General features: G+C 46.4%; 7 protein-coding genes across 7 annotated transcripts; 4 read left to right on the forward strand and 3 right to left on the reverse strand.

Annotated features, from left to right (window-relative positions):
* Positions 1–1245: 1245 nt before the first annotated feature.
* Positions 1246–1866, reverse strand: EDB91DRAFT_1246574 (uncharacterized protein; the record flags this gene model as incomplete). The annotated part of the gene is made up of 3 exons (XM_041322680.1): positions 1246–1572; positions 1623–1684; positions 1752–1866. The coding sequence occupies 3 exons, from the start codon at positions 1864–1866 to the stop codon at positions 1246–1248; spliced, it is 504 nt and encodes a 167-aa protein (XP_041179212.1).
* A 4374-nt stretch (positions 1867–6240) lies between these two features.
* Positions 6241–7540, reverse strand: EDB91DRAFT_1246575 (uncharacterized protein; the record flags this gene model as incomplete). Its single annotated transcript, XM_041322681.1, has 9 exons — positions 6241–6345; positions 6397–6615; positions 6666–6756; positions 6816–6845; positions 6907–6976; positions 7025–7112; positions 7163–7341; positions 7397–7482; positions 7536–7540. 9 exons carry the CDS (start codon positions 7538–7540, stop codon positions 6241–6243), a joined length of 873 nt encoding a protein of 290 aa, XP_041179213.1.
* Positions 7541–8276: 736 nt separating this feature from the next.
* EDB91DRAFT_1080570 (uncharacterized protein) lies at positions 8277–11839 on the reverse strand (the record flags this gene model as incomplete). Its single annotated transcript, XM_041315248.1, has 17 exons — positions 8277–8723; positions 8773–8805; positions 8956–9078; positions 9139–9339; positions 9390–9463; positions 9527–9593; positions 9642–9738; positions 9800–9966; positions 10021–10231; positions 10285–10481; positions 10532–10711; positions 10761–10806; positions 10885–10979; positions 11027–11373; positions 11428–11499; positions 11560–11604; positions 11671–11839. 17 exons carry the CDS (start codon positions 11837–11839, stop codon positions 8277–8279), a joined length of 2571 nt encoding a protein of 856 aa, XP_041179214.1.
* A 1342-nt stretch (positions 11840–13181) lies between these two features.
* EDB91DRAFT_1015477 (uncharacterized protein) lies at positions 13182–13427 on the forward strand (the record flags this gene model as incomplete). The annotated part of the gene is made up of 1 exon (XM_041312481.1): positions 13182–13427. A coding segment is annotated over one exon (246 nt), but the record flags the coding sequence as incomplete, so codon positions are not given.
* A 7526-nt stretch (positions 13428–20953) lies between these two features.
* EDB91DRAFT_1080572 (uncharacterized protein) lies at positions 20954–21730 on the forward strand (the record flags this gene model as incomplete). Its single annotated transcript, XM_041315249.1, has 2 exons — positions 20954–21008; positions 21078–21730. The coding sequence occupies 2 exons, from the start codon at positions 20954–20956 to the stop codon at positions 21728–21730; spliced, it is 708 nt and encodes a 235-aa protein (XP_041179216.1).
* Positions 21731–23591: 1861 nt separating this feature from the next.
* Positions 23592–23750, forward strand: EDB91DRAFT_1038696 (uncharacterized protein; the record flags this gene model as incomplete). Its single annotated transcript, XM_041312850.1, has 1 exon — positions 23592–23750. A coding segment is annotated over one exon (159 nt), but the record flags the coding sequence as incomplete, so codon positions are not given.
* Positions 23751–24208: 458 nt separating this feature from the next.
* On the forward strand, positions 24209–24677 carry EDB91DRAFT_1035046 (uncharacterized protein; the record flags this gene model as incomplete). Its single annotated transcript, XM_041312785.1, has 3 exons — positions 24209–24274; positions 24329–24542; positions 24607–24677. Coding segments are annotated over 3 exons (351 nt in total), but the record flags the coding sequence as incomplete, so codon positions are not given.
* Positions 24678–25802: the final 1125 nt, after the last annotated feature.

A 25802-nucleotide genomic window follows, 5' to 3' on the forward strand; every position in this document is an offset into this window, starting at 1 on the left:
TAGACAAGGGCTACAACTTTAGTTTTCATCAAAAAAGTTCCCACGGTCTACAATATTGAGTCCCAAGAACCGAGCACCAGGCACCGAGTACTGAGTACCGAGCACCAAGCACTGAATACTCGATACTCAGTACTTAGTACTCAGTTCCCGGTACTTGATACACAATGCTGAATATCTTGGTACTCAACTGAGCACCAAGCACCAAGCACCAAGCACCAAGCACTGGGCACCAGGCCCCGGGCACCAAGCACCGAGCACCAGGCACCAAGCACCAGGCACTGGGCACCGGGCACCAAGCACTGAGCACCAAGCACTGAATACTCAGTACTCGGCACTCGGTACTTAGTACTCAGTTCCCAGTACTTGATACTCAATGCTCAATATCTTGGTAGATCTTAACCTATTGGTGTCATGAGACTATGGATAGACTCCCCTTGACAAGGGCTACAATTTTGATTTTTATCTACATAGTTCCCACGGTCAAAGTGCTTTCTTGAACCCTCCATTTGGAAGTATTTTGCTTATATCCTACCAGGATCTTAACCTATTGATGTCATGAGACCATGGATAGACTCCCCTAGACAAAGGCTACAACTTTGGTTTTCATCGAAAAAGTTCCCACGGTCTAGAATATTGAGTACCGAGCACCGAGTACCGAGCACCGAGCACTGACTACCGAGCACCGAGCACAGGGCAGATATTTATCTAAAAAGTTCCCATGGTCAAAGTGCTTTCTTGAACACTCCATTTGCAAGTATTTTGCTTATATCTTACTAGGATCTTAACCTATTGATGTCATGAGACTATGGATAGACTCCCCTAGACAAGGGCTACAACTTTGGTTTTCATCGAAAAAGTTCCCACGGTCTAGAATATTGAGTACCAAGCACCGAGCTCTGAATACTCGGTACTTGGTACCTACTTGATACTCAGACCTCGGTACTCAGTATACAATGCTGAATCTCTTGGTACTCAACTGAGCACTGAGTACTGACTACCGAGCATTTAGTATATTGAGTATTGAGTATTGAGTACCAAACATTAAGTACTGAATATTGAGTACCGAGCACCGAGCACTGAATACTCAGTACTCGGTACCTACTCAATACTCAATACTTGGTACTCGGTACTTGATACTCGATGCTCAGTACCTACTCAATTAGTGCTGCCGTGGTCCGGTTCCGTTCGGTTCAGAGGTGGTTGGACGAGAACCAAGAACCGGGCCAAGGTTCGGTTCTAGGTATTTCAATGAACCTTAGACCGAACCTTTGCGAACGGTTCGCAGCGGTCAGGTTCGGTTTTTTCTCGGTCTGAACGCGAACCGAATGCGAAAAAATTACAGCCAGGAAAAAAAAACATAGGCAAGATATTTGTACTCGTAGTTACATGTCCAATGAAGCGAGCACCTGCAGTAAGTGGCACTGGTTTGCGTCCAGTCTGCAGTAGCACAGAGAAGGCGTCTGTGGGGGGTTGGGCAGAGGATGGAGTGGAAATGGGGACGGCATCATCAGGATCGTTGTAAAAAACGATGTCTTTGGCGTCCTTTAGAGACCCGTCTGGGTTGAGGGCACACTGTGCTTCAGGTTCAGACATTGTACCAGTAGTCGAAATATATCACTCACCTTGCTCCCTTTATATGTGAATACCCAATCTCCTACTAACTCGTAGTATGCATTGACAGATCCTAAAAAAATATATCAATATATCAGATCAATCAGTTTATTGCGCTTGATTTGATGGAAAAGTCGTACCTCGAGCTTGATTGGACAGGTAGGCTTTATCGGACAGCAGGGTGTGCGGGATGCGAACCTCTGGACAGGATAAGTCGAAAAAAGTCTTGAGAATGCCAAAGGTCAAAGTGACCATGGCGAATCTTGAGGATCGAGAAGTCAAAATGACCATAAGCGTGTGCTTGAGCCTTGAAGGCGTTGCAAGGAAGATTCGGTTCCAGGTTCGGAACGGTTCGGGAAGGTCCGAACCTATAGATGAACCGCACAGGAGTTAGCGGACCACGAACCTCGTTCTGGTTCGGTCTGTGCAAAATGCTGGACCATGGACCGAACCAAGGATGAACCTGACCAATGGTCAGGTTCGAACCACGGTTCAGGACTGGACCACGGCAGCACTATACTCAATACTCAATACTTGGTACTTGGTACTTGATACTCAATGCTGAATATCTTGGTACTCACCTGAGCACTAAGCACTGAGTACTGACTACCAAGTATTTAGTATTTAGTATCAAGTACCGAGTATTGAGTACCAAGCACCAAGCACTGAATACTTGGCACTCAGTACCTACCTGATACTCAACACTCAGTACTCAGTAATTGGTACCTACTCAATACTCAATACTCTGTACTCAGCACTGAGCACTGAGCACTGAGCACTGAGCACTGAGTTCTGACTACCAAGTATTGAGTACTGAGTATCAAGTACTGAGCACTGAGCACTGAATACTTGGTACTCGGTACCTACTTGATACTCAAGTACCTGTATAGTGTACCCTCCCTCAGATACATCATATCACTGGACCAGGACACCTACACGATCCTTCTACAGCAACAAAAATTGATAAATCATGTGTTTCACATTTCTCATGTTTCTGACTGCTCTATCCTTGCATAAATAATCCAATATATTCATATATCATTAGCATAGCATATATACTTGCTTTTCATGACCAGGATCAGCTCAAAATATGCTGTTGCTTTGAGATGGTGTATATACTTGATATTTCTACTGATAAAATGCCCATATCTCTGAATTATTGAACTTTAATGATCAGACACCTAGAGTATATTTCACATATATTCAGTATGATGGATCTAAAATTACAGAAAGATCCACCAGGAATTGAGAGCTGGGGAAGTGAAATAGATAAGAAATCGAGTGTGGGAAACGTCAAAGCTCAAATGCCCCAAACATCGAAAATGGTCAGTTGGTGTATCCTTGGCTATGGGCAACCAATTCAAACACTTCTATGCCACATCCCTCCCACCAACACTCTACCCTCAGGGCAGTATGCAGTATAGGTTCCTTAGGTAGTCCACCATGTATCCTACACATTTTTAATGAAATCTTCAACCTGTATCATATATAAATGTGACTTTGTGTGAACAGATGTCAATTGTCACTTTTCACACATATATTGTTTTGCTTGTCATTCACTCAATCCTGGATGGATCTTTCTAAGCCTTTAAGGCTATCATTTACCATGTGGGCTTTTGATCAGTAGAAATATCCCCTTTACATCAGATCTCAAATTTCCGGCCTAAATATCACTGATCCTTAGCATAATGAATGTAATAATGACAGTCTATGAGTGACTTGGATAATCTGTGTAAGGGTAGGGTGGTAAAACATATCAAAATGTCACAATTGTAATTTGTCAAGTGTTGTTCCTATGGAAGGATCATGTAGGTGTCCTGGTCTATCTATATGATGTATCTACTACCAATATACATAGAAATAGACCCCATACCTGGGTGCTTGGTGCTCAGTAGTGGGTACTCAGTGTGCTCAGTGCTTAGTTGAGTACCAAGATATTCAGCATTGAGTATCAAGTACTGGGAACTGAGTACCAAGTACCAAGTTTTGAGTATCGAGTAGGTACTGAGTACCGAGTATTCGGTGCTTGGTGCGCGGTATTCAATTTTATAGACCGTGGGAACTTTTTCGATGAAAATCAAAGTTGTAGCCCATGTCAAGGGGAGTCTATCCATGATCTCATGACATCAATAGGTTAATATCCTAGTGAGGTATAAGCAAAATACTCGAAAATGAAGGGTTCAAAAGTGTTAAGGTACATATTGAGTAGTGAGTAGGTACCAAGATATTCAGCATCGAGTATCAAGTACCGAGTCCCGAGTATTCAGTGCTCGGTGCCCGGTGCCTGGTGCTCGGTGCTCGGTACTCAATATTCTAGACCGTGGGAACTTTTTCGATGAAAACCAAAGTTGTAGCCCTTGTCTAGGGGAGTCTATCCATGGTCTCACAACATCAATAGGTTAAGATCCGAGTCGGTACTCGGTACTCGGTGATTTGTGTGTATCATCTTACATTTGTATTTCTGTACACATTTCACCGAGTACTGAGTACCGAATCTTGGGTGTCGGTACTTGGTACTTGGTACTTGGTACCTGGTACTCGGGTGTTGGGTGTTGGTACTCAACTCGAAACTCGACACTCGAATCTTGAATCTTGAAACTTGAAAGTCGTATAAATCTGAGTTTTGAATCCCGAGACTCGAATCACCGAGTACCGAGTACCGACACCTGAGATTCGGTACTCAGTACTCGGGTGTCGGGTGTCGGTACTCAACTCGAAACTCATAAAAATGTATGAGTTTCCAGTTGAGGTTTGAATTTCAAGTTGAGTCTCTCTCGAGTTTCCAGTCTGGGTGTTCGGGGCTCCGGTTTCAGGTTTCAGGGTTCAGTACTCGGTACTTGTTACTTGGTGAATGTCAGACATGGTGTATTCAGGCTTTCTGGTATCTATCTACTCGACGAAGATGTTTCGATTGACAAGCACTGTGGTGAAACGTGACTGTGATCTTATTGGTATCACTTGTCGCTGAGTCTGAGTCGACACGAGGCAGCTCTCTGGTTCTCTTTCACCACTTTCGTGGATATAGTATATCAATACCTAGGCCTATCTGTCTATATGATACGTATCTGGGCCCACCCGTCTGTCTAATATTACCCGACGTCGGCCCACCCATCTAGGTAAAATTCCCAACTTCGGCCCACCCGTCTATGTAATATTTCCCTATGTCGGCCCACCCATCTATGTAATAAATAATTCACCTCACCCTCGGCCCACCTGTCTATCTAATATTAACCCACATTGGCCCACCCATCTATATAATAAATATTTCACCTCACCCTCAGCCCACCCGTCTATCTAATATACCCCTACGTCGGCCCACCCATCTATGTAATAAATAATTCACCTCACCCTCGGCCCACCCATCTACCTAATAATACCCCACATCGGCCCACCCGTCTAAGTAAAATACCCCACGTCGGCCCACCCATCTAAGTAAAATACCCCACGTCGGCCCACCTGTCTATCTAATATTTCCCTATGTTGGCCCACCCATCTATGTAATAAATATTCCACCGCTCCCTTGGCCCATCCGTCTACAAAATAATACTAATACGTCGGCCCACCCGTCTATATAATAATATTTGCTATACATCTCTCCTCAGGTCTATAATATATGTCAATCCTACTCTACATATTACCCACATGGGCCCACCCATCTCCATAATAATATTTCTCCCGGCCCATCCGCCATCGTCAATGATATATATAACATCAGCATAGATGGGCCCACCCGTCAACATCGGGAATATACATAACATCGGCCCATAATCCGCTGGCCCGTATTACACGGGATATTATGTAGGTCGGGTGACCCGTATAGTACGGGATTTGTCACTGAAGGGGCTCAGACCATAGCGTTTCGCGCAAACCTTGAGTTCCCCTTCGAATGCTACAATATCTTCCGAAACGGCAGTGTCCTGCTTGCAACGACCCTTATTGGCTGATAGTACTTTGTTTTGCTCCTCCATGGTGTGGAGTCGTTCTTTCAGCGCCTGGTTTTCAAGCTGCGCATTCTTGACCTCCTGCAGACATCGACAATGCTTCCATTAGTGCTATGAACGAAGATTATTCAGTTCAAACTTGCCTCCACTTCATGTTCAGAATGGCGCGATCTTGGTTGAGTTGTGGCTTGACGTTGAACGGGATTAGAGATCGACCCTTGAACGACGCCATGCGTGGACCCGACCCCCTCATTGGATGACAAAGCTTTGTCAGCTGATGAAGATTCATCGGCATAGTGGTATTGAGTTACTTGAGACATTCTAAGGAATAAGATCAGTGGTGCCCAATGCCAAAGTAGTTACAATTTATATGCAATGGTTCGGATGACGGTCAGTGCATGTGGTGCTTGGTATCAGGGTGTGGAGGACACATTACGAATCCATGACTATCATTGTGTAATGATAGAAACTGCAGGTGGTGGTAAGGAGTGCATAATAAACGCCCGGATATCAAAACACTTACTCCTCCATTGTGTAATTGTCAATATATTCGGAACCTTGATGATTCAAAGCCCACTGAGACGTAACGAGAGCACGTCATCTAATCAAAGTTCTTTTGAATGAGTATTAACGCACGCCAAATAATGCACGTGCAAACCTTGATACGTGCTAGATGAGTGCTGCAATATTACCCTTCATCCATGAGGTGTGTTGGTCTTGGCACATCAGATAGGGCGGTATGATTGGTAGAGTAGCGTGCACGCAGCAAGTAGCTGGTGTTATTGTCCAAGAGCTTTCAGGATGAAACATCAGTAGCATTCTGAAGATTAAAATCCATTCTTACACCCTTGATTCGCCAGAGAATGTCTTGTTCACAAAGTATCTTCCGGTACTGACGCTCGTACAACAAGATATGCCACAATGACATCTGCTGGCGTCTTCTTTGATGAGTCTCTGACAGGGAATTTGGGTAAGGTTTGTATGTGATAATAACACGGCTTGAGAAGACATGAGGCGTGAATGTGGCAAAATAGTCTGGGAAGTTGATCTGCGAGAGATCGGCCTTGAGGGAGTTGATGTTAGTAAGTTAATGCCACCCTTGTCACCCGGAACAGGGTGTGAGGCCATCCCAACTGTGGGATTGTCCACTCCCTGGTCAGCAATGAATCCTGCAGGGCAGTTCCTAGACTTGTCCGCTTTGTTCCTAGACATCCATTCAATAATCAAGTGGATACAGAGGTCAGTAGTGGCTGAGCGACGTACCTGTTCTTCAGGAAGAATCGGACATGGTGCCTTGAGCACACGCAGCTGGTGAGCAACAAAAGCAAAGGTATAAAATGGATCGCAGACTCACCGTTTACCTACAACTATGAATATTAACTCTGATTTTGAACTTTTGTTGCACCAGATGTCATCGATCGCCCCTAGTAGACACAGTTAGAAAAGAAACAAGCATTGCCGGACTAACTTACCTGTGATGTCCTTGATTTCCTCTTTCCCATGATTCTGTATTCCCATAGGTGTGACCCTGTTACGCTCGTCGAATTTGTTGATTGCTCGCTTGTGATAGCTAAAACCGCATGTGCGCGTGGTAGATGGAATGAACTCACGTAAACCAGCGAGTGCAACTCGTCGATTTTTCTCTTGATGTGGTGCTGGACTGATATCATTGCCTCATACCTGGACTGCCAGTGTGCAGCATAATACTGATCAAACAAATAGACGAGAGAAGCCGCAGAGGGCTGGTTGACTGTGCCAGGTGCAGGATATCCCACATTGGCACCTGGCCCTGCAGGATGAACCAGCCTTCAATGAGTCTCAAAGGCCAAACAGATGATACATACCTATAACAATGAATGGAGCGCTCGTGAGCTTCTCCAAAGCACCCGACCTTGGTAGTGAATTGACGCCTCCAAGTTCGGTGTTGATCCTAGCAAACGTGTCAACGGTGCACATCTAGACCGAGATCAATACTTGACATACTTCATGCCGAGATTTGTACAATATTGATTGTTCGTCCCCTCGATCTTATTCTCTCACTAGAGGGAGTATGTTATAGGGCAGGTGTCGAGGCGCAGAGTCGAGGGGTGAGTTGCTAACAGACAAGGTAGCAATGAAACCACAAGCCTTGAAGGAAGGGGGCAGCGAGAAGCAGCAGGTGCAGATGTGTGCGAGCGAGCACAGATGAGTGGCGGCATGCAGAAACAACTAAATGCGAGTAAAAGCACAGAGACAAGTGCAGAGGCGGGGCGCAGAGGCGGGGTGCAGACCAGTGCAGGCAAGCACAAAAATTAGCAGACAAGCGGGAAGCATAAACAAACGATCAGTTATAGTTTAGTTATAAACATGAAAAAGCGGTACCTATCGTGCAAGATGCCAGATGCAGACATGTCGAAATAGGCATAGACATGCATGCACAAGCACACAGGAGTGAGTGAAGATGCTTGTCAGTGATGTACATACATATATAAATGAAAAGACGCACCTAGATTGCACCAAACGGATGTGAATGAGTGCAGGACGAACACACAGTCATCCGATCCGATCAGAGGACCTCCAATGAGAGTATACTGCCATGACAGTCGCTTATGGTGATGGGCGAGAGTGTGAAAAGACAGAATGATACATCAGCGATCAGACCTTGCTCGAGAATCAGAACCGCAGAAGTTTTAAATCAAAGTGAGATATTGCAAGATCAGACTGTTAGTAATAATAATACAATGATTAATGCCCGGCTGCAAGGTGCATTTGCTTCATGCGCAGAAATATGTCACTGTCTACTGTATCCATAACAAGAAAGTCACCAGCTGTAGTAGGATCGGGAGCAAGAGCAACCCCTCGGATGATCGATTCTGCTAGTATGAACTCACTAGCAGTTTCTCTTGGTTGTGATCTAACACGCCAAAACTTCAGGTGTTTGTCCTTCTGGAGGTGCCTCCCAGTTGGTGCATCATATGGATGTACAAGGGCGATGGGATAGGATGTGTCATGAATGACACACGTAAAGAGGAAGAGGAGCCATGCAAAAAAGACACCAGCTGTGGTGTTAACAATGACACAGTCGTATCGGGGAAGATTATGGAAACCCGGGCTGCAACGGAGATAGTCGGTGGTCTGACGGAAGTCAACTAGCGACTCATAGTTAACCTTGAGGAATTGAAACTCTGTTATCTTCTCAGGATCAGTTATGGGTGAGTACCGACTTTCAAATTGGACTTACTTCGTCCAATGGTAACATGTTCACCCGGGCCTGCTGTGTAATAGCGGGCAAAGAATTTAAAAATGCATTGAGTTTTGTGTGGAATCATCTGAAGGAAGGATTGTCGATATATTGTGTTTCAATTGCCTCCAGAGACTTTTTCGGTTGCTTCGATCTGAATCTGATATGGAAGTTGGATGGGACATTAGTATCAGGGTCGTTCTCATTGTCCTCGTCTTTGGCCATCCAAGTGTTGTATGCATCCAGTTCATCCACTCGACCACTGATGAACTCAGAAACAAGAGACCAATGGTCTGCACGTAAAATCTGTATGTAACTTACTAGATTAAAACTAGAACCAATGATATCGAAAATAGAATGACAAACCTGTGGTGCAACATTCTTAAAATTAGTCCATCGTTGATATGATTCCTTCAGGGGGCCGTGACACTTCTCATTCGGCTTTGTGTTGTAGTTGCGAGTCACTCCCTTAGCCTCGATGTCGTCAAATAGGTGGGCAGCTAGATGGTTCTTCGGAAATGACCAGTTCTTGTCTGGCCATATAGCTTGAGACTTCTCGATATATTTCTAACAGATTAATAATTAAAAGGTGATTCAGACAGTCCAATATCACTTACATTCATTAGCTCGGAGAATTTTTCAAGGGCTTCTCGTCCTCCCACAATTGTTGTTGTGGTCTGTACCTCAAGTGCTGCATACAGGTCCACGTCAAGGTATGCACGGATACATCAAAGGAGAAGGTAAGCGACTTCACTTTCATCAGCATTTGGAAGAACATCATGAGCCGTGAATGTAATCAGCTGATTCAATAGTACATAGCTCTATTGTTAGTAAACAGCATTGTCATCACTTAGATAGATCAGTTTTACCTTGAAAATATCTTTGTATTTACTTCCGTCGGTGAATGATATAGACATAACAGCATTGAAATGGTTCAAATTCCGCCAACAAGGCAGTGCATCAAAACTATTACATGTAGAGCGAGAAGTGAGACAAAATGCTGTGAATTTAACTCAACATGACTTACTTCTGGTCAATTTTCATGGTGGGGTTGCGTCCCAAAAGGCCAATTAGTAGTTGTAGTTCTGGCCACATGTGATCCCCGAAGAGACCCCAAAGGACAGCATGAAGTCGGTCATAGCATAGCACGTGGTGCACATCAGTAGTCTTCAGATTCATGTCATGAAATGCATTCTAAAAGTATTCAAGTTAAACGGTTATGAAACGTGGAACAATATGCTATCATACATCAACATCACGAATTGACTGACTCTTAAGTATTGCCTCCTGTCGTCCCTTACGGTGCTCCGCCCTTGCCTCGATCAAAAGGGTGTTTGTTGCCTGGCTTGTCTGAAGAGCGTAGTTATGAGGCATGATGGAAGCTAATTCATCTCCGGAAATCAAACAGATCGGGCACGGAAAGTTGCTCATAACACCCCAAGTGAGTGACATTACACTCCTGGAGTGTCAGAAGTTAAACAACATATCAATAAAGTTAAAATGTAAACCTACTGCTCCTCGTAGTCTGCGGACAGTATCAACACCAGGGTATAGAAGAGCCTTGCAATATTGTCCCAACAATTTGCCCATCGGCCACTTATTGAAGGCGGTACAATTGATGCGAGAACCTTCTTGATGGACGCATGCCATACAGCTACTTTGAAGTTGGCAAATTGTGGTGTACCTTTGTATTTCGGGTCCTCTTTGACCTATGACATGACAGTTAGCTCTAGATATGAAAAATGATCATGAAATGTACCAATGGGAGCCACCCAACCACCCGGCCCCCACCCATCCCGCTTCCGTTTCTGATGGTGACGGGAAGGTTTGCTAGGCAAGCGATTACAGGATATCCTTTCTCACGACCGAATGATGATAGTTTTGACTTGTCAGCATACAAAATAAACGCTAATGGTTTCGCGTCAGGAGGTATCTGAGACTATAGTAACATCAATAGCCATATCATAGTACAACATGGAAATAGTTACCTGGCAGTCCCAGAACGCATCCGCCGTCCATGGTTCATCGATGAACCTGATGAACATGTCTCCATCGAATTTTGATAACCATTGGGCATCAAAAATGCAATGCGGGCCGATGATGGGATGTCACAGAATATCAATCGCCCAATCCCAAAGGGGGCGAAAGTAAACTGTGTATTCCTTGTCTGTACCGTCAAGCAGAACCACAACAGTATCCTTTTCAAACTAGATGAATCAGATAATGTACGAGAGCAAATAAAGACATGACTTACTGGTGTCAATCGATGAGACGCCGCTTCCCAAGTATTCCGAACATCGGCATAATTTTTAAGTGTGAAAACTTCACTCTTACTGCGTTGAACCAACCGGATGAGGCGTGTTGTTTGCTCATGGGTGAGTGCGGCCTCGTGTGCCAATTCGGCAACCTCAAAGTCAAGTCGACATGAAAATGGAAGCCAGGGCTGGTGTTCCGGGCAGGGTGGCTCGTAATTGTGGTGTTGGGTGAAATCAGTGAACACTTCGATGCGTGGTGCGATCCTCACATGTGGGTGAAATTCAGTGCGGATATTGTCGATAGTGGGTCCAGGGACATCGACATCAGGCTCCGAGTCGGAGTGATCTAATAAACATAATGGTCAAGACACCAAATAACACTTGACTGATGGAAACTTACCTGATGACATGTCAACATCGGCATTATAATGGTCGTTATTGTGATCATGGTTGTAGTCCTGCTCAATCCAGGCTTGTCATATTGCAGGTTATCAGTTGGTCTAAAATGCCCGAGTCAAGATATAAAACTCACCATTGCCATGTGCAGCTTGTACGGACAGGGCCGGCACAGCAGCTGCTGTAAAATTGGTGTTATGTTAGTAGAATTGTACTAATAGTCTAAGCATAAGATCAACCTGCGGACCTTGTACATGCAGGATCGAAGCCCATTGCTCTGCATCTTCTTCAGACTCTCTTGCATGTCGCTCACAGGCTCTTTGATGACTGTTGAAGCCTTTTGGCTTGAAACTGTGTCCACAGGTATCACAAACTTGCCGTTTTTCATCTTGTATGTATTGTAGATGTGCAGACATGCTGCGGTGGTGCTGTGTGGTACTGACAAGACTTCGAGGTGTTATCCAGATAGAATACAGTGGGGGTAATACAAGAGACATCTGAATCAGCGGCAGAAAATGGAGTTGACATGCGATTGCAATGTGCAGACTGTGTCATGATAAGCATGACATGTGGACTCTGAATCGGATGATATTAATGAGTCACCGGGAATCCTCGCCAGATAATGGAAGCTCGTGTGGTGAGTAGATTATGATGGCCCTGTCGTAGATGCAGCATGGCGTGAAAAGGTTGGAGCTGTTCGAAGACCTACGATCCTCCTGCAAGGACTCTTGACACGATCGACGGGCCAGTGGGTTGTCAGACTTTTCCAGAGCTGGTGTTGCAAGTTGTTGAGCTTAGACTGATCAGATCAGAAAGGGACATTATCGTCTACAGCAAGAACAATGTAAGTACTAAGAGATGTACTTGATGTGGTTCAGAACAAATTGCGCAGTGACGTCGGTCCAGGCAATGACTGTATATATTATTAGAATAAGATGATGCAATTCATATCAATCTTATCATATCTACGGGTGCATTTGTAAAGTGTTGAGCTGTGTTGCAATCAGGTCACGTGCATTACAATGTTCAATTCAAACCTTATCTCAATCATCAGTCATTGTAATGCAGGTGGGAAATTTCCGACATTGACATAATGTGCCTGTCATGTTCGCTTGTCTGTTGTACAACCTCGGTTGCGATGCGGCTCTTTGTGCCACAACTTGCCTTCAGAACCGACATAAGGATGCCTACATCAATTGTATTCTGTCTCACTTCCTACTCCAGTGTGGCATGTTCTCACATCTGACTGAACTAGATCTCCGACGCGGTTGCCGTCTCTCAAGTGCTTTGTTGTGTGGCCGCCACTGCGATATATAATACTTGCTTGTACAGAGAGCTCATTGTTGCACGACTTTTAAGTAATGTTTGCTCCATTCGTGGCCACTGAAACTGTGCATGGGGTCCCGACCATTCATTGAATTCAAGAGGGAAAATATTCTTACATCAACAACCAAACAACAAATAAGATTGCAGTCCGGGACTGGCATCTGCACCGCTGCGATTGGAAATCGCTTCCCGCAGAGATTCATCTACTAGCACGCTTGTCCACTTGAAACTTGGCTTCAACCGTGGGTGCATCTGCTAGTATGTGCAATAGTGACATGTGTATATCATATCGCCTCATTTCATACCATCTACAGGTGCGCAGACAATAGAGCCCAATGAAGAAGTGGAGGGAGTAGAGGATGAAGAAGTGGAGGAGTCCTGGAGAATGAAGAAGTGGAGGTAGTACTACTTCTACGCATCTCTGCACGATGCAGGGCCGCCCAATTAATCACAACTGCTTTGGCAGCCGTGTATAATGATCAGATTGTTGTTCCAGGACACTGGGATGGGAATGATTATGCACTCCTGGCGAGGGCTGTAGAGCACCTTGACGTGGGCGAGTATCACCTAGACCCCCTCAAATGGTCATGGAAGGGGCACGGAGCACAGCCTGATGGGACGAGCAAAACACAGCAGTTTATTATACCTGCAGTAGCAGCTTACATGAAAGCAGAGAAGAACGCAGCAGTGCTCGCATTGAAGGATGATGAGAATGCCCATGAACAACGTGCATATGGCGCAGTTGGACAACACATGCATATTTGATTAGCTTTGAAGGTCTTCACACCGAAGCGAGCCTGCTGTCCCATTACTTCCATTTCTAAGTACTTGTTTCCTGTCATACTTTACTGCGCTGCCAGGTTTCATGTTCTCCAGTAGACAGATCTACTAGCGACTCTGCACACATGCCCCCTAACGAGCTTGAATTCAGCCAAAAATCTGCAGTTGTGCTGGCGCTAGGGATCAACATCTCATACATCTATTCAGGGGCTGCACAGCTGTGAAATGCTATTCGTGATATCACAATGCAGAAGAATCAATCATTTACATCCTGGGTGTGATCAGGTAATGTTCCATGCAAGATATCCAAGTGGTGGCAAAAGTACTCACTTCGTTGGGCTTCACTTGACCGTCATCACTCGTCTGACAGCGACATAACCAGGGATGGAACAGAACATCAAATTATGCATGCACACTCAGCACCAGCCGTACCAGTCTTATGTCACTAGAATCATAAAGAAAAAGCCAAAGCAATCGAGCAATAAAGAGCATATAAATTGAAGCGAACGGGACGTATTCCCCAACATCTCACTTGAAAGTATCTTCCTACTGGAGGTAGCAATATGAGCGAGAAAACATCCCCACCTCATCCAGAGCCTGGCCCTATTTGACGAGGTACATCATACGCATGCTAGCTGTCTTCTCATCTGGGGACGGAACAATACCTTGTCATCAGTCCGCATGCCCTAGTCGGTTCAATTTCCGCATCCTTGTCGTATGTGCTTCATAGACGCTGGTGCTGCCGTGGTCCCAGGTATCAAGCATGGATGAATGTGAGTGCGTTCTATAAACGGGGGTCGTGATCTTCCCGTAGCTGGTATCTGACCGCAAGGAGGACCTCATTTCCGGGCTCGTATCTATGACAAGACAGGGCATTGGAGGAGCGTGTGGAGCAAAAAGATGAGTGGATGAACCTGACCCAACTCGCACTGCGCAAGGTCAACAAAGCAGATGAAGTATGACCCATCTGACCTGTCAACGACACAGACTAAAAATGATTGTGGGAAATCGAGGGAAATGCTGGAGGGTGCATAGGGTGTGCGTTAGGAACCTGTGGCAGAGGTCAATCTGGTGGTAGATGGTGCGGAGATCCCTGCACGCCATGTATGCGTCGTTAGAGGAACAGAGATGATGGGATGTCTGAATACTGCTCCGTACTGCTCCAGGGTGGAACTCGAGGCAAGCTTCATCGCTGGGTAAAGCGCTATGGTACCTCCTCGGTGAGCCTTAGTATTTGCATGCGCGTATTGCGGGACGACCTAATCAGATACAGTATGTGGGGGCTGTGGGCGAGGAGAAAGTAGAACGTGAGGCTAAACAAGCGGATTCCTGCGAGGGACTAGTAGAGCTGTAGGGCCAGGAACCAAGTACTGCAACCAGTCAGAAAGGTGGCAGTCTCCGAGAAGGCGTCGTAGGTGTAGATAGCGAAATGAGAAGCGAAAGCTAAGCAAACATATTAGAGGTATCACAGGGACTGGTGGAATGTGATTAGTCATCTTCGTCAATGTGATTCTTGGCTTCTTTCGCTTTCTGAGAAAAAATGTCATTTCCTGAGAGATCTGCTCCCACTGCAGAAGCTTGTGAGGTACGGCATAAGAGGGAAAAGAGTGAGAGCAGGCGTGAATGCGATGAGACTACTCGAGTGAACAAGAAAGGTTCTGCAATCACCGACCAGACAAACATCGATCAGGTAGTACTAGTACCCCAATTTGTGATGGCATTCCAGTCTGGTTTTACTGAGAGCAACATTAAACGGATGGTAGTGACTGGGAGGATTGGGGGTCGTCAAGCTGAAGCCCGTCAAGTCCTAATAACCAATATGAAAAATGCTCATTGCAAGCTATGCTAAGCAGTCTGACTCAATCTCCCTTCAAGTTCCAAGGGCCAAACTTCTGTACAGCGTCGAGGTAAATTTTGCATTTCCAACCTACAACCCCACTGATATCCTTCTATAAAAGACTGCTAGTTGAAAGTACTGAATGCACATGGCAGCAAGAGTGCTGAGGGCCTTGGAAGCAGTTCCCTCGCCGATGGAGAATGTTACCCTCACTGGCGGTGGTTTGCGCTCGTGGCGAACACCCAAGACATAGTCTCCTCGACCCAGAAGACGTGAAAGGGTTTATTCTATAGGGTGCGTTGTCCTATTCAGTACTCTCATTTCCACTGACCAAAACTTGATGGCAAGATCATCACCATGATATAAACGACTGAGCCCCACTGAGGGCTGATGACGGTCAATCCATGCCAAAGTTCCCATCCGTCGTCTTCATATCGTATGGAGCAACTTGAAGCGCATGCGTGCAAGACAACATGCATTCACAAAGGCATCTACCTTATCAAGTTGTCTAATACAACGAACAATTTGAAGTATATGCATGGACAACATCCCGCCCAGATGTAATTCACCATGTATCGTTCAGTCATTTGCCTCGTTGACTTGCAGAAAGCTGGAGATCAGGTTTAGCGGATGACTCCGCACTAGCAGGAGTGAGTGTGTAACACTCGTAAAAGCCTAGTTATTGATTCGTCACCTAAACGATGAATCATATATGTATCAGGCACATTCTCTCTATTCTTTCCTCAGTATTCCTTGACATTCTATTGGCTCATTACTACGGTATATAAAGTAGAACTAGTAGTAGAAGATAGTTAGTTGATCTTTCACCCCCACCAAAACACAAAGCTTAGTTCGGCCAGTTTTCTCTGTCTGAATCTTAAGTCCTTCAAAAGAAAACAACTCTATTCAGTGTGAACATTTACCTTAAACACCACATATTTTTAAACTCGATTCTCTAAAGCTTCCCCATCCCCCTTCTCCTACGGCTGCCGTTGACGAGGATTGATCACCCTCAGACCCGACGACCCTTCACCCTTCTTCTACAAATGTCAACAAAATCTATCAGTGCACTTAGTACATTGTCTCGCCCTCCGACTCCTATGAGCAGAGTGAGCAGAGATGATGGCGCTCTCGAACTGGGCGTCGAGAGTGCATGGACTTGTGACGAAATGTTCGTCACTGGAGTCGAGCGGTCAGATAGTGTGCGGGCCGAACCCCCAACCATTGACCTGCCAACCGCCGCGAGCGCGGAGGGAGCAATGGATGCTCCCCAAAACTCTAGTACCCTATTGATACCGATCAATGAGGACGTACCTAAAACAACCTTAGTAGTTGATGGTACTGATCCAGATGGATCTGCACCTATGAGCGTTTCTCCACTACTCGGGAGTATCCCTGGACTATGCCCCCTGGTGTTGCCCAGCCCCATAGATAGAAAATATGAAAATGATATTCATAACCCCCCAAGTACTGGATACCTGTCAAACATAGTCAGCTGGGCTGACCTCCCCGAAAATGACGAAATTGGGGACGTACCCGAGTTTCTGATATTGAAACCAATCAGCGACCCGGTATCCGCTTCCTCGACCCCTAGAATCCCCTCTGAGTTCAAGGGAAAGGGGAAGAGCACCACCTTAGGGACCTCACCCAAGGATTGGTTGGATCATTGGACTGAATATGACGAAGGACTTGCTGGCGCAGCTCGCCCAAGTTCGAATGACCCTGATGTGTCGCTAAGAGCAACCTGGGACGACAATGATTGCCGTCAATCATTGCAACATCAGAACCTGTATCTCAGGCAATATCGCATGGACGCACAAGAAAAATTGAATGAGAACAATTATGAAGTTACCGAACTCCATGAGCAGATTAGGGAGCTCGAAATCCTGGTAATTCAAAGTCAAATCCGTGAAGAGGAGTCCTGAAAACGTGTTCGTGAGACCTACAGCTCCCAACGTGTGAGCGCACAAAATCCAGTCTCACAGACTGCGAACTTACATCACAACCATTCAACAAAGGAGCGTCCAACCGACGCGATTGAGACGAGTCAACCGATGCCCCCTGTTGCCAAGACAAAACCCAAGTCCACCCAAGCGCTCAACGTGCGATATCAGTGTGCCTCATCCATCCTTCCCCAAAACAGCTTGGTTAGGCGAGCGATGTTAGGCTCTTGTCCAGACAACCCGGGTCCTGAAGACTCACCTGATGACTCACCCGATGACAGCGAACAATCATCTACTGAATCCGACCTAAGCAATGGATTGCCTTGGATGGCCAATGGCCAAAACAAGACTCACCATTCGAGTGCTATTGCTCATACTCTCCCATACAGCAGAGACCTTAGCACTAATGTGATCGCGACCTCTAATGAGTTTGGAGCAGACTTCCTGGCCCTAGAACCAGAGTCCAATCACGATAGCAACTCTACCAAAGTCAAGCGCGCCAAGCGGCTGGCACGTTGTGAGTATCGCGCAAAACTCAACCTGCTCCGATATCAGCAAAGCTTTATCAAAAACGAACCACCATTCAACTACAATGGTGAGGCCAATGCTACTACCTTTAAGAAATGGGTTAGAGAGGTACGCGACTGGAAAGAACGAGCTCGACTCACTACAACTCAGTGCCTTCAAATGGTTGGAAAGTACCTCAGTGGCCAAGCATACCGTTTCTATGAGAGAGACATCTTAGACCTTAATAAGGACTACTCAATCACTGAGTTCTTTGAACAGTTATTTGACTACATATTCCCCCCTGACTTCCGGATGCAACAGCGTCAGAAATTCTTGGACTGTCGCCAGGACAATAAGCAGTCCGTGCAAGACTACTTACGAAGGATTCACAACCTTGCCGATATGGCTGGTGATGTTAATGACAGAGAGAAAGTGCGGCAATTCTGGATGAACTGCTTGCCCTACATTAAAGCATCCCTAGTAGACAAGGGCTATGAACCCCGGGCAAGTTCGACTCAGCCCAGCAGAATTATCCTGTGCATGAGCAGGAACTGTTAGCAATTGTTGAGTCACTCAAGCGATTCCGACACTTACTGATAGGATACAAATTTTGAATCCTAACCGACCATAAGGGACTTGAATGGCTGCAAATGCAGAAGAAGTTGTCCCCGTGACAAGTCCACTGGCTAGAACTGATCAGTGAATTTGACTTTGACATCACCCACATACCAGGCATAGAGAATACGCTTGCAGACGCCTTGTCCCAAATCTACAGCGATGAACCTAAGGGGACCGTTAGAGCTGCAAGTGAGTACGTCAGCACCACCGAAGACGACTCACCACACTCCCTCCTCCTCAACTTTGTGACTGCCCCGGTGTATACTGGTTCACCCCTGTTTCTGGGGGCTACTGAAGCAAGACGCTCGTCCCACCTCGCCTTGAAACATGTCGGCCGCTGAAACCTTGACAAACCGCCCCACACTACCAGCAGAGCACCAAAGGCCAGTATCGCGGGTGCGCGTGAACCCGACGCCCAGGCAAGCGAAACTACCAGCACTCATCACAAGCACCCAAGCGATCAAGATGCCAACCGCGTGCCCCTTACAGACGTCGCACCACACACTGCCTTGCAGGAAACGGGCAGACCTACGGGTCCTGGGTCCACTGAAAAGACTAAAGTCAGACGAGTAATTCTGAAGGTCGGTAAAACTCCCCCACAATCACTGGAGGGCAGGAGTACGAACAAAAACAATCAGACACACAGTAAAACAGACGTCCAAACAGATACAAGTGACGAACCACGCACAAACAAGGACCCACATTTACCAGCTTCAAGCACCGCACGAACCGCGGACGAACCATGCGACACACGCCCCAATTCAAACAATGTACCGAACATCACTGAGGAAATCCTATCGGAATCACCCCCTCTCCTCACCGATGTGATCTCAATGGGAGACCCAACGATAGACATACACGAGAAGATCACCAACCGCTATGCTGAAGATAAATTCTTCTCACAAGTCCTAGAGCAACCGCATGTGTTTAAGAACTTTGAACTGAGTAACGGCTGCTTGTTCCTCAAAGATAATAGCAAACGCACCCTTTGTATCCCAGACATACTAATCGGCAACCGAAGAGTCCGAGAACTACTCATATCACATGCACACTCGATCCTAGCCCACTTAGGTCCCTCAAAAACCCTAACTTACCTCTGCAAGAATGTTTGGTGGAAAGAGATTGCAGCGGACATCAAGGCCTTTTGTGAATCCTGCCCAACATGTCAGGTCTCTAAACCAACGAACCATCAACTGTATGGCTTGCTAGAGACGCTTGAGGTACCCACTAGACCATGGGAAATGGTCGGAGTAGACTTCATTGGACCGCTCCCCGAATCCAAAACGCTGCATGGCGCATTTGACATGATCCTCATAGCAATCGACCACCTAACGGCCATGGTACACCTAGCTCCCACCAAGCAGACATACCGAGCAAAAGACATTGTTGAAGTAATGTTCAACCTAGTATATAAGTTGCACAGTATGCCGTCCCAAATTGTCAGCGACCGAGACACCCTATTCACCAGCACCTTCTGGCAAAAACTCAACAAACTGACTGGTACCGAACTGCAAATGTCGACATCCTTCCATCCGCAAACCGACGGGACAACCGAGCGTGCCAATCGCACCATAACTCAAATGCTGCATCAGTGCGTCGCCCCAAACCAACGAGACTGGGCTATGAAACTTCCTGCAATCAAGTTCGCGATTAACTCAGCGAGTTCTGCCTCGAGAAAGGAGCCCCCGTTCGTCCTCATTTATGGCCGTCAGCCTCCATCAATGATCTGGAACGCACAGTCCAAATACCCTGGCATGCGTATATTTGCCCAATGCATGAAAGACGCCATAATGGGAGCTCATGATACCATTATAGCCACGCGAGTCAAAAGTACCGCCTTATCTAACCGCAAACACAAGGAAGCCCCTTTTGTAAAGGGCGATCTTGTATACTTGTCTACCGAGAACCTCTCCCTACTGAAGGGCCGAGCGTGCAAACTTGCCCCTAAATTCATTGGGCCATTCAAGATCCTTGAAGATTATCGGAACAACTCCTACCTGCTGGATCTGCCAGCCAACCTCAAACAACGCGGCCTGCACCCCGCATTCCACGCTCACCTCCTCAGACTACACGTCCCCAATGATGACCGTCGATTCCCCAGGAGACAGCCTAGCCAGATCTCTGACCTGGGAAGTCTCAAAGAGTGGTCTGTAGCTCGCGTGGTCAATCATAACGGCCAGGGAACCGACTCACTATTCGAAATTGAATATACTGCAGGTGATAAAGTCTGGTTACCTTACTATGAAGTATCTCGGCTCAAAGCCGTCGGGCAATACCTTGAAGCTCTTGGGGTTCCCAGTATCCAACATCTCCCTAGAAAAGTTTCACAAACGTCACCCAAAATTAGCGTATCCAGCACTAGCTCCTCACTAGAAAACCCTTATGCGGCAGAAGACCTCATTGATCGGCTAATCCACGAACTCCCTAATGAAGCTAGCCTCTTCGCATCTCAGAATACCTACTTAAGAGTCGGGTCAGACCCATGTTACGCACCTGCAGAGTCCCCAACGACTCTACTCATGCCCTCCGTTTCCCCTCCTGAGCCCATGGTTGTAGACTCTGGTCAGGAGCCAGGTGAGATCCCTCACCGCTCCTCCAATCCCCCTAACTCTGGGAACCATCGCCGCTCGAGCCGTAGATGAGGCTGGTCTAATCCCCCTCGTCATCGCGGGTTTGCGAACCCCACTCACCGTGATGACTCCAACTCTGACGCCCTGAACGTGTTCACGCAATTCTTTAGGGCTGAAGCCCAAGCCAAAGAACTTGCTACACGCAAAGAGGCTCATGCCTTTGACCTCGAGGTCCATGCTGAGCGCGATCGCGAATGCAGACGCGAACACTCGCACCACTCCCACTCTCGTAAAAACCCCAACCTAACGCTTGACAATTGCGGTCACCATCATGATCGACCTCTTCGGGTTCCTTCCCAAACTCGCCCTGCTCCTGCAGTTCAATTCTCCCCTCCTTCAGGCCCTTCCATGGTTGCCCAAGTCATTGCAGCTGTGTCAGCCGCATCAGTACCTCACCCCGCACCTACGGCAGCGTCATCCACCTCTCCGACCCCAGACAAGGGTCCTGACGTAGCCGAAATCATCTCTGCCACTGAGCAGATGGACATCAATAATGCAGCACGCTTCCAGGCTGAATTCTTTGGTAAAGCTCTTGTGCTCATATATCTCATTATCCTGGTACTTACCTTCGCCACGATCTTAGCTGCGTGGGGACCTGTACCGCATACTGGCACTGCCGCGGCTCCCATACCTACCAGGCTTGCTTCTCCAGCGCCTAGCGCTTAGAACCATGGGGAGGCTTTCACTCTCTCCCCAAAAAACCCCAAAAAATCCCCCCCGTTGAGTTGATCTGGAGGGCATATGTAACACTCATAAAAGCCTAGTTATTGATTCGTCACCTAAACAACGAATCATATATGTATCAGGCACATTCTCTCTATTCTTTCCTCAGTATTCCTTGATAGGGTACAGCACGGGTACGGGTAACCCGCACAGGTCACGGGTAAGGGTATCCTGGGGTACAGGTACGGGTCTGAGGTCATGGCACCCGCACCCCTACCCGTACCCCTGCCACGGGTGTCGATACAAAAATGGGGGACAAATGAAATAAATTTCGACTACCTAAACAAGTTGAAAACTCTAACTTAAAAAATGTCAAACTATAAAACATCATGTGACACTTGCAAACCTTCATCACCTACTAGTACTGCCCATCATGCAGCTCACATTTGCAGCCACAGCGAAACAAGTTATCAAAATGACCGGGAAGGCCAAAGCTGCTCTAGAAGAAAAGACTATGAGAACTTCTTCAAAGAAGCGGAAAACCGACGGCAATGGAGATAGTGGGGACACGAACCCGAAGAAGGCAAAGAAAAGCCTACCGCCTGGTAACACTCCCACCAGTGATGCAGGATCTGCAGACGAAGACGAGCCAGTTGACAAAAATAGGCCTGTCATAGCGTCATTGACAGCATCATTGTCTCCGCGTCCAGAGTCGATTTCAAGCCAGCGTGCTGTTGTGCGTACTGAGGACGAAGAGAATGCATTGTACGAAGACAATGATGACAATGACGCCGACAACAACACAGTATTATCGGCTGACAATGAAGCTGATGAGACGGCAGAGGACGAGCTCCGTAAGTGCAATAACCTTGATATATATATTATACTAATTGAGTACAAAACAGGACGCCTAATGACAGAATAGAACTCACCAGTCTATGCGTTTTTTGATCCAACACTGCAGATTGTCGAAATTGATGGCCGCCGTGCACACGACTTCAAGTGCCAAGCCAAAAGGTGCAAGAATAAAGTGAGACGGTACCTTGACAAAGGTGATGTGCGCTCGACTGGCAACATGCGGAAGCACATGCGTTCGTGCTGGGGTGACGAAGTGTTGAAAGCTGCTGATCAGGCCAAGGATGCCAATGAGGTGCGCGAAAAGATTGTTGGTAGTTTCCTGCGAAATGGATCAATCACTGCATCATTTGAGCGCAAAGGGAAAGGGAAAGTGACACACTCGCATCATCAACATACGCATGCAGAAACAAGGTATGATTGAAGTCTCATCAGAGAGTTGGGAACCTGAAAAAGCATTTGCCTCCAGGGCCGAGATTGTGTGCTGGGTGTCTGAGAGTCTGCATCCATTTGACATTGTCAAGGACCGCGCATTTCAGTCACTGATGAAGACGGGGAGGCCAGAATACCACATACCTTCCCCATCCACTGTTTCGCGTGATGTGTGGCAAGTCTTTGTGCGAACTCGATGGCGTGTTGCTACAATGCTACAGGTAAGTGATTTTTTTTTAATTTAAAGAAAGATAATCAAGACGTACCAGGAATATGATGGTAAAGTAAATTTTACCACTGACGGTTGGTCGTAGCCCAACCATCGTGCATTGGTTGCTTTTTCGGCACATTTCGAGCATAAGGGGGAGCCACTAAGCATACCATTAGACGTGGTTGAAGTCGGGAAGGTAAAGGCTTACCTATCTAGTAGGTAGATGTGCACTAAGAGGTTCATAGTCCCATACTGGCGAAGAACTTGCAGAGACATTTGCGAAAATGCTAGAAGAATTCGGGATATCAGAAAAGGTATGGTTCATAACAGTAAAAGTCACTTACATGCAACTAAAAACATGGCGCACAGATCCTGAGTATTACTTGCGATAATGCATCCAATAACGACGTGATGATTCGTGAATTGAGTGGTAAAGTGCTGGAGTTCAGCGGAGCAACGACGCACATGAGGTGCTTCCTCCACATGGTCAACCTGGTAGCGAAATTGTTGATCCGCGAGTTCGACACAACAAAACAAGGAGCCGACCAAGTAGATAGTACTGATGTGGAGCTGGAAGAACTGAACACAGAGGTGGAAGAGGATCCAGGGATGACGGATGAGGTTGATAATGATGACGGATTTGTCGATGAGGTTGAGTTGTTGGATGAGGGTGAGCGGGTCGCACTGAACAAAGAGATTCAACCAGTCAAGTTAGCGCTTGTCAAGGTAAGCGCATGCAACAAAAGAAAACTCACCATTGAACTCAGCTTATTCCCCAGGTGCGCAAGCTCGCATACAAGATCATACACTCGACTACTATTGTCCTTCCTGCGTGGCATGGCATCCAGAGGGACTTGTCAGAACCCCAAACCCTCATGCCATGTGATGTGGCCACACGATGGAATTCCACGTTCGATATGTTGGACTATGCACTGGAGCATCGAGAGGCCGTGGATGCCGTTACACAACGGTGGGACTTAGGTTTACGGAAGTATGAATTGGAGGATAACGAGTGGGTGATACTGCAACAATTGTGGGATATACTTAAGGTGCATGTTCCTTTTCCAATGTCACACATGCACTGCATTGTTTGCTCTTGTTAGATTCTAAAGGACGCCACCCTTTACTTCTCACGCGCAACACCTAATCTTGCAACAGTGATCCCAGCAATGGATCACATTTACAAGACACTCACGTCCTATTCACGCAACAAGAAATACTTGCCCTTGATTCGTTCGGCGGTTCGGCTCGCTAACAAGACACTCAACCGGTACTATCAACTTACAGACAAGTCTCACACATATCGAATCGCAATGGGTAAGTTCTATTCAATCTAGTTTTTTTTTTTGGTTTTTACTGACGGTTAATATTATTATACTAGTGTTACATCCCCAACACAAGCTATCATACTTCAAGGCAGCACACTGGCCAGACGACTGGATCCAAACTGCGGACCTACTTGTCTGCGAAGAATTCGAACGTTCGTACATGACGCTTGATGACAACTCTGATTTTGGGTGTGAGGAGGACGTCTTGGAGTCAAATGGTGATATACCGATGGTATTTTTCTATTTGCTTTTTATTTAGCATTTGTACTGACTCAATCTTAGAGTGACAACATTTTTGACAATCTCCCAGCACTCGCAGCCCCCAAACCTACTAACTCGGCCTCTGAACTTGACCGCTACCTTAGTATGGACATGGAACATGTCACCAATCCTATCGCTTGGTGGCTCGAACGTCACAAATCATTCCCCTGCCTGTCACGCATGGCCATTGACTATCTAACTATCCCTGGTGCATGGCATTTTTTTAAAATACCTTGTAAACTTACTTTGGCTATAGCAACTTCTGTAGATGTTGAACATCTCTTCAGTCGCGGGCGTCTCGTCCTGTCACACGTCCGAAATTGTTTATCAGCACAATTGACGCGCGCTTTGCTTTGTGTTGGCTTATGGAGTGAGTTGGGCCTGGTTAATTCCAAGGATATCATTCACGCGTCTAAGCTCCTGGATGTCATTGGTGAAGAGGAAGCATTGGATGAGGGTTGGGACAGCATCCAGGTCGAATAGTTACATCTGTATCATTCTTTACAATGCTTATCATAGTGACCCGCGGGTATACCCCTCATGGGTGATACCCTGGGTCCGTTTTTCGATACCCGTAAAAAAACCTGTACCCGCACCACGGGTATGGGTATATCTCCGGGTACGGGTACAGGTTGGACTGTCCATACCCGCGGGTTTACCTGTGCAGTACCCTATTCCTTGACATTCTATTGGCTCATTACTACGGTATATAAAGTAGAACTCATAGTAGAAGATAGTTAGTTGATCTTTCACCCCCACCAAAACACGAAGCTTAGTTCGGCCAGTTTTCTCTGTCTGAATCTTAAGTCCTTCAAAAGAAAACAACTCTATTCAGTGTGAACGTTTACCTTAAACGCCACAGAGTGAGGTGACTTGTTGCATGTCAACGGTGCTGATGATGTTTCATTAAATACTGACTACACAATAACTTTTCGCACCTACAACATTGTAAGCTCGGAGTTGATTGATAATGTGTAGAACGGCTGAT

This window comes from Suillus paluster (assembly GCF_016628075.1).
Source record: "Suillus paluster strain FC165 chromosome Unknown EDB91scaffold_15, whole genome shotgun sequence".
NCBI lineage: Eukaryota > Fungi > Basidiomycota > Agaricomycetes > Boletales > Suillaceae > Suillus > Suillus paluster.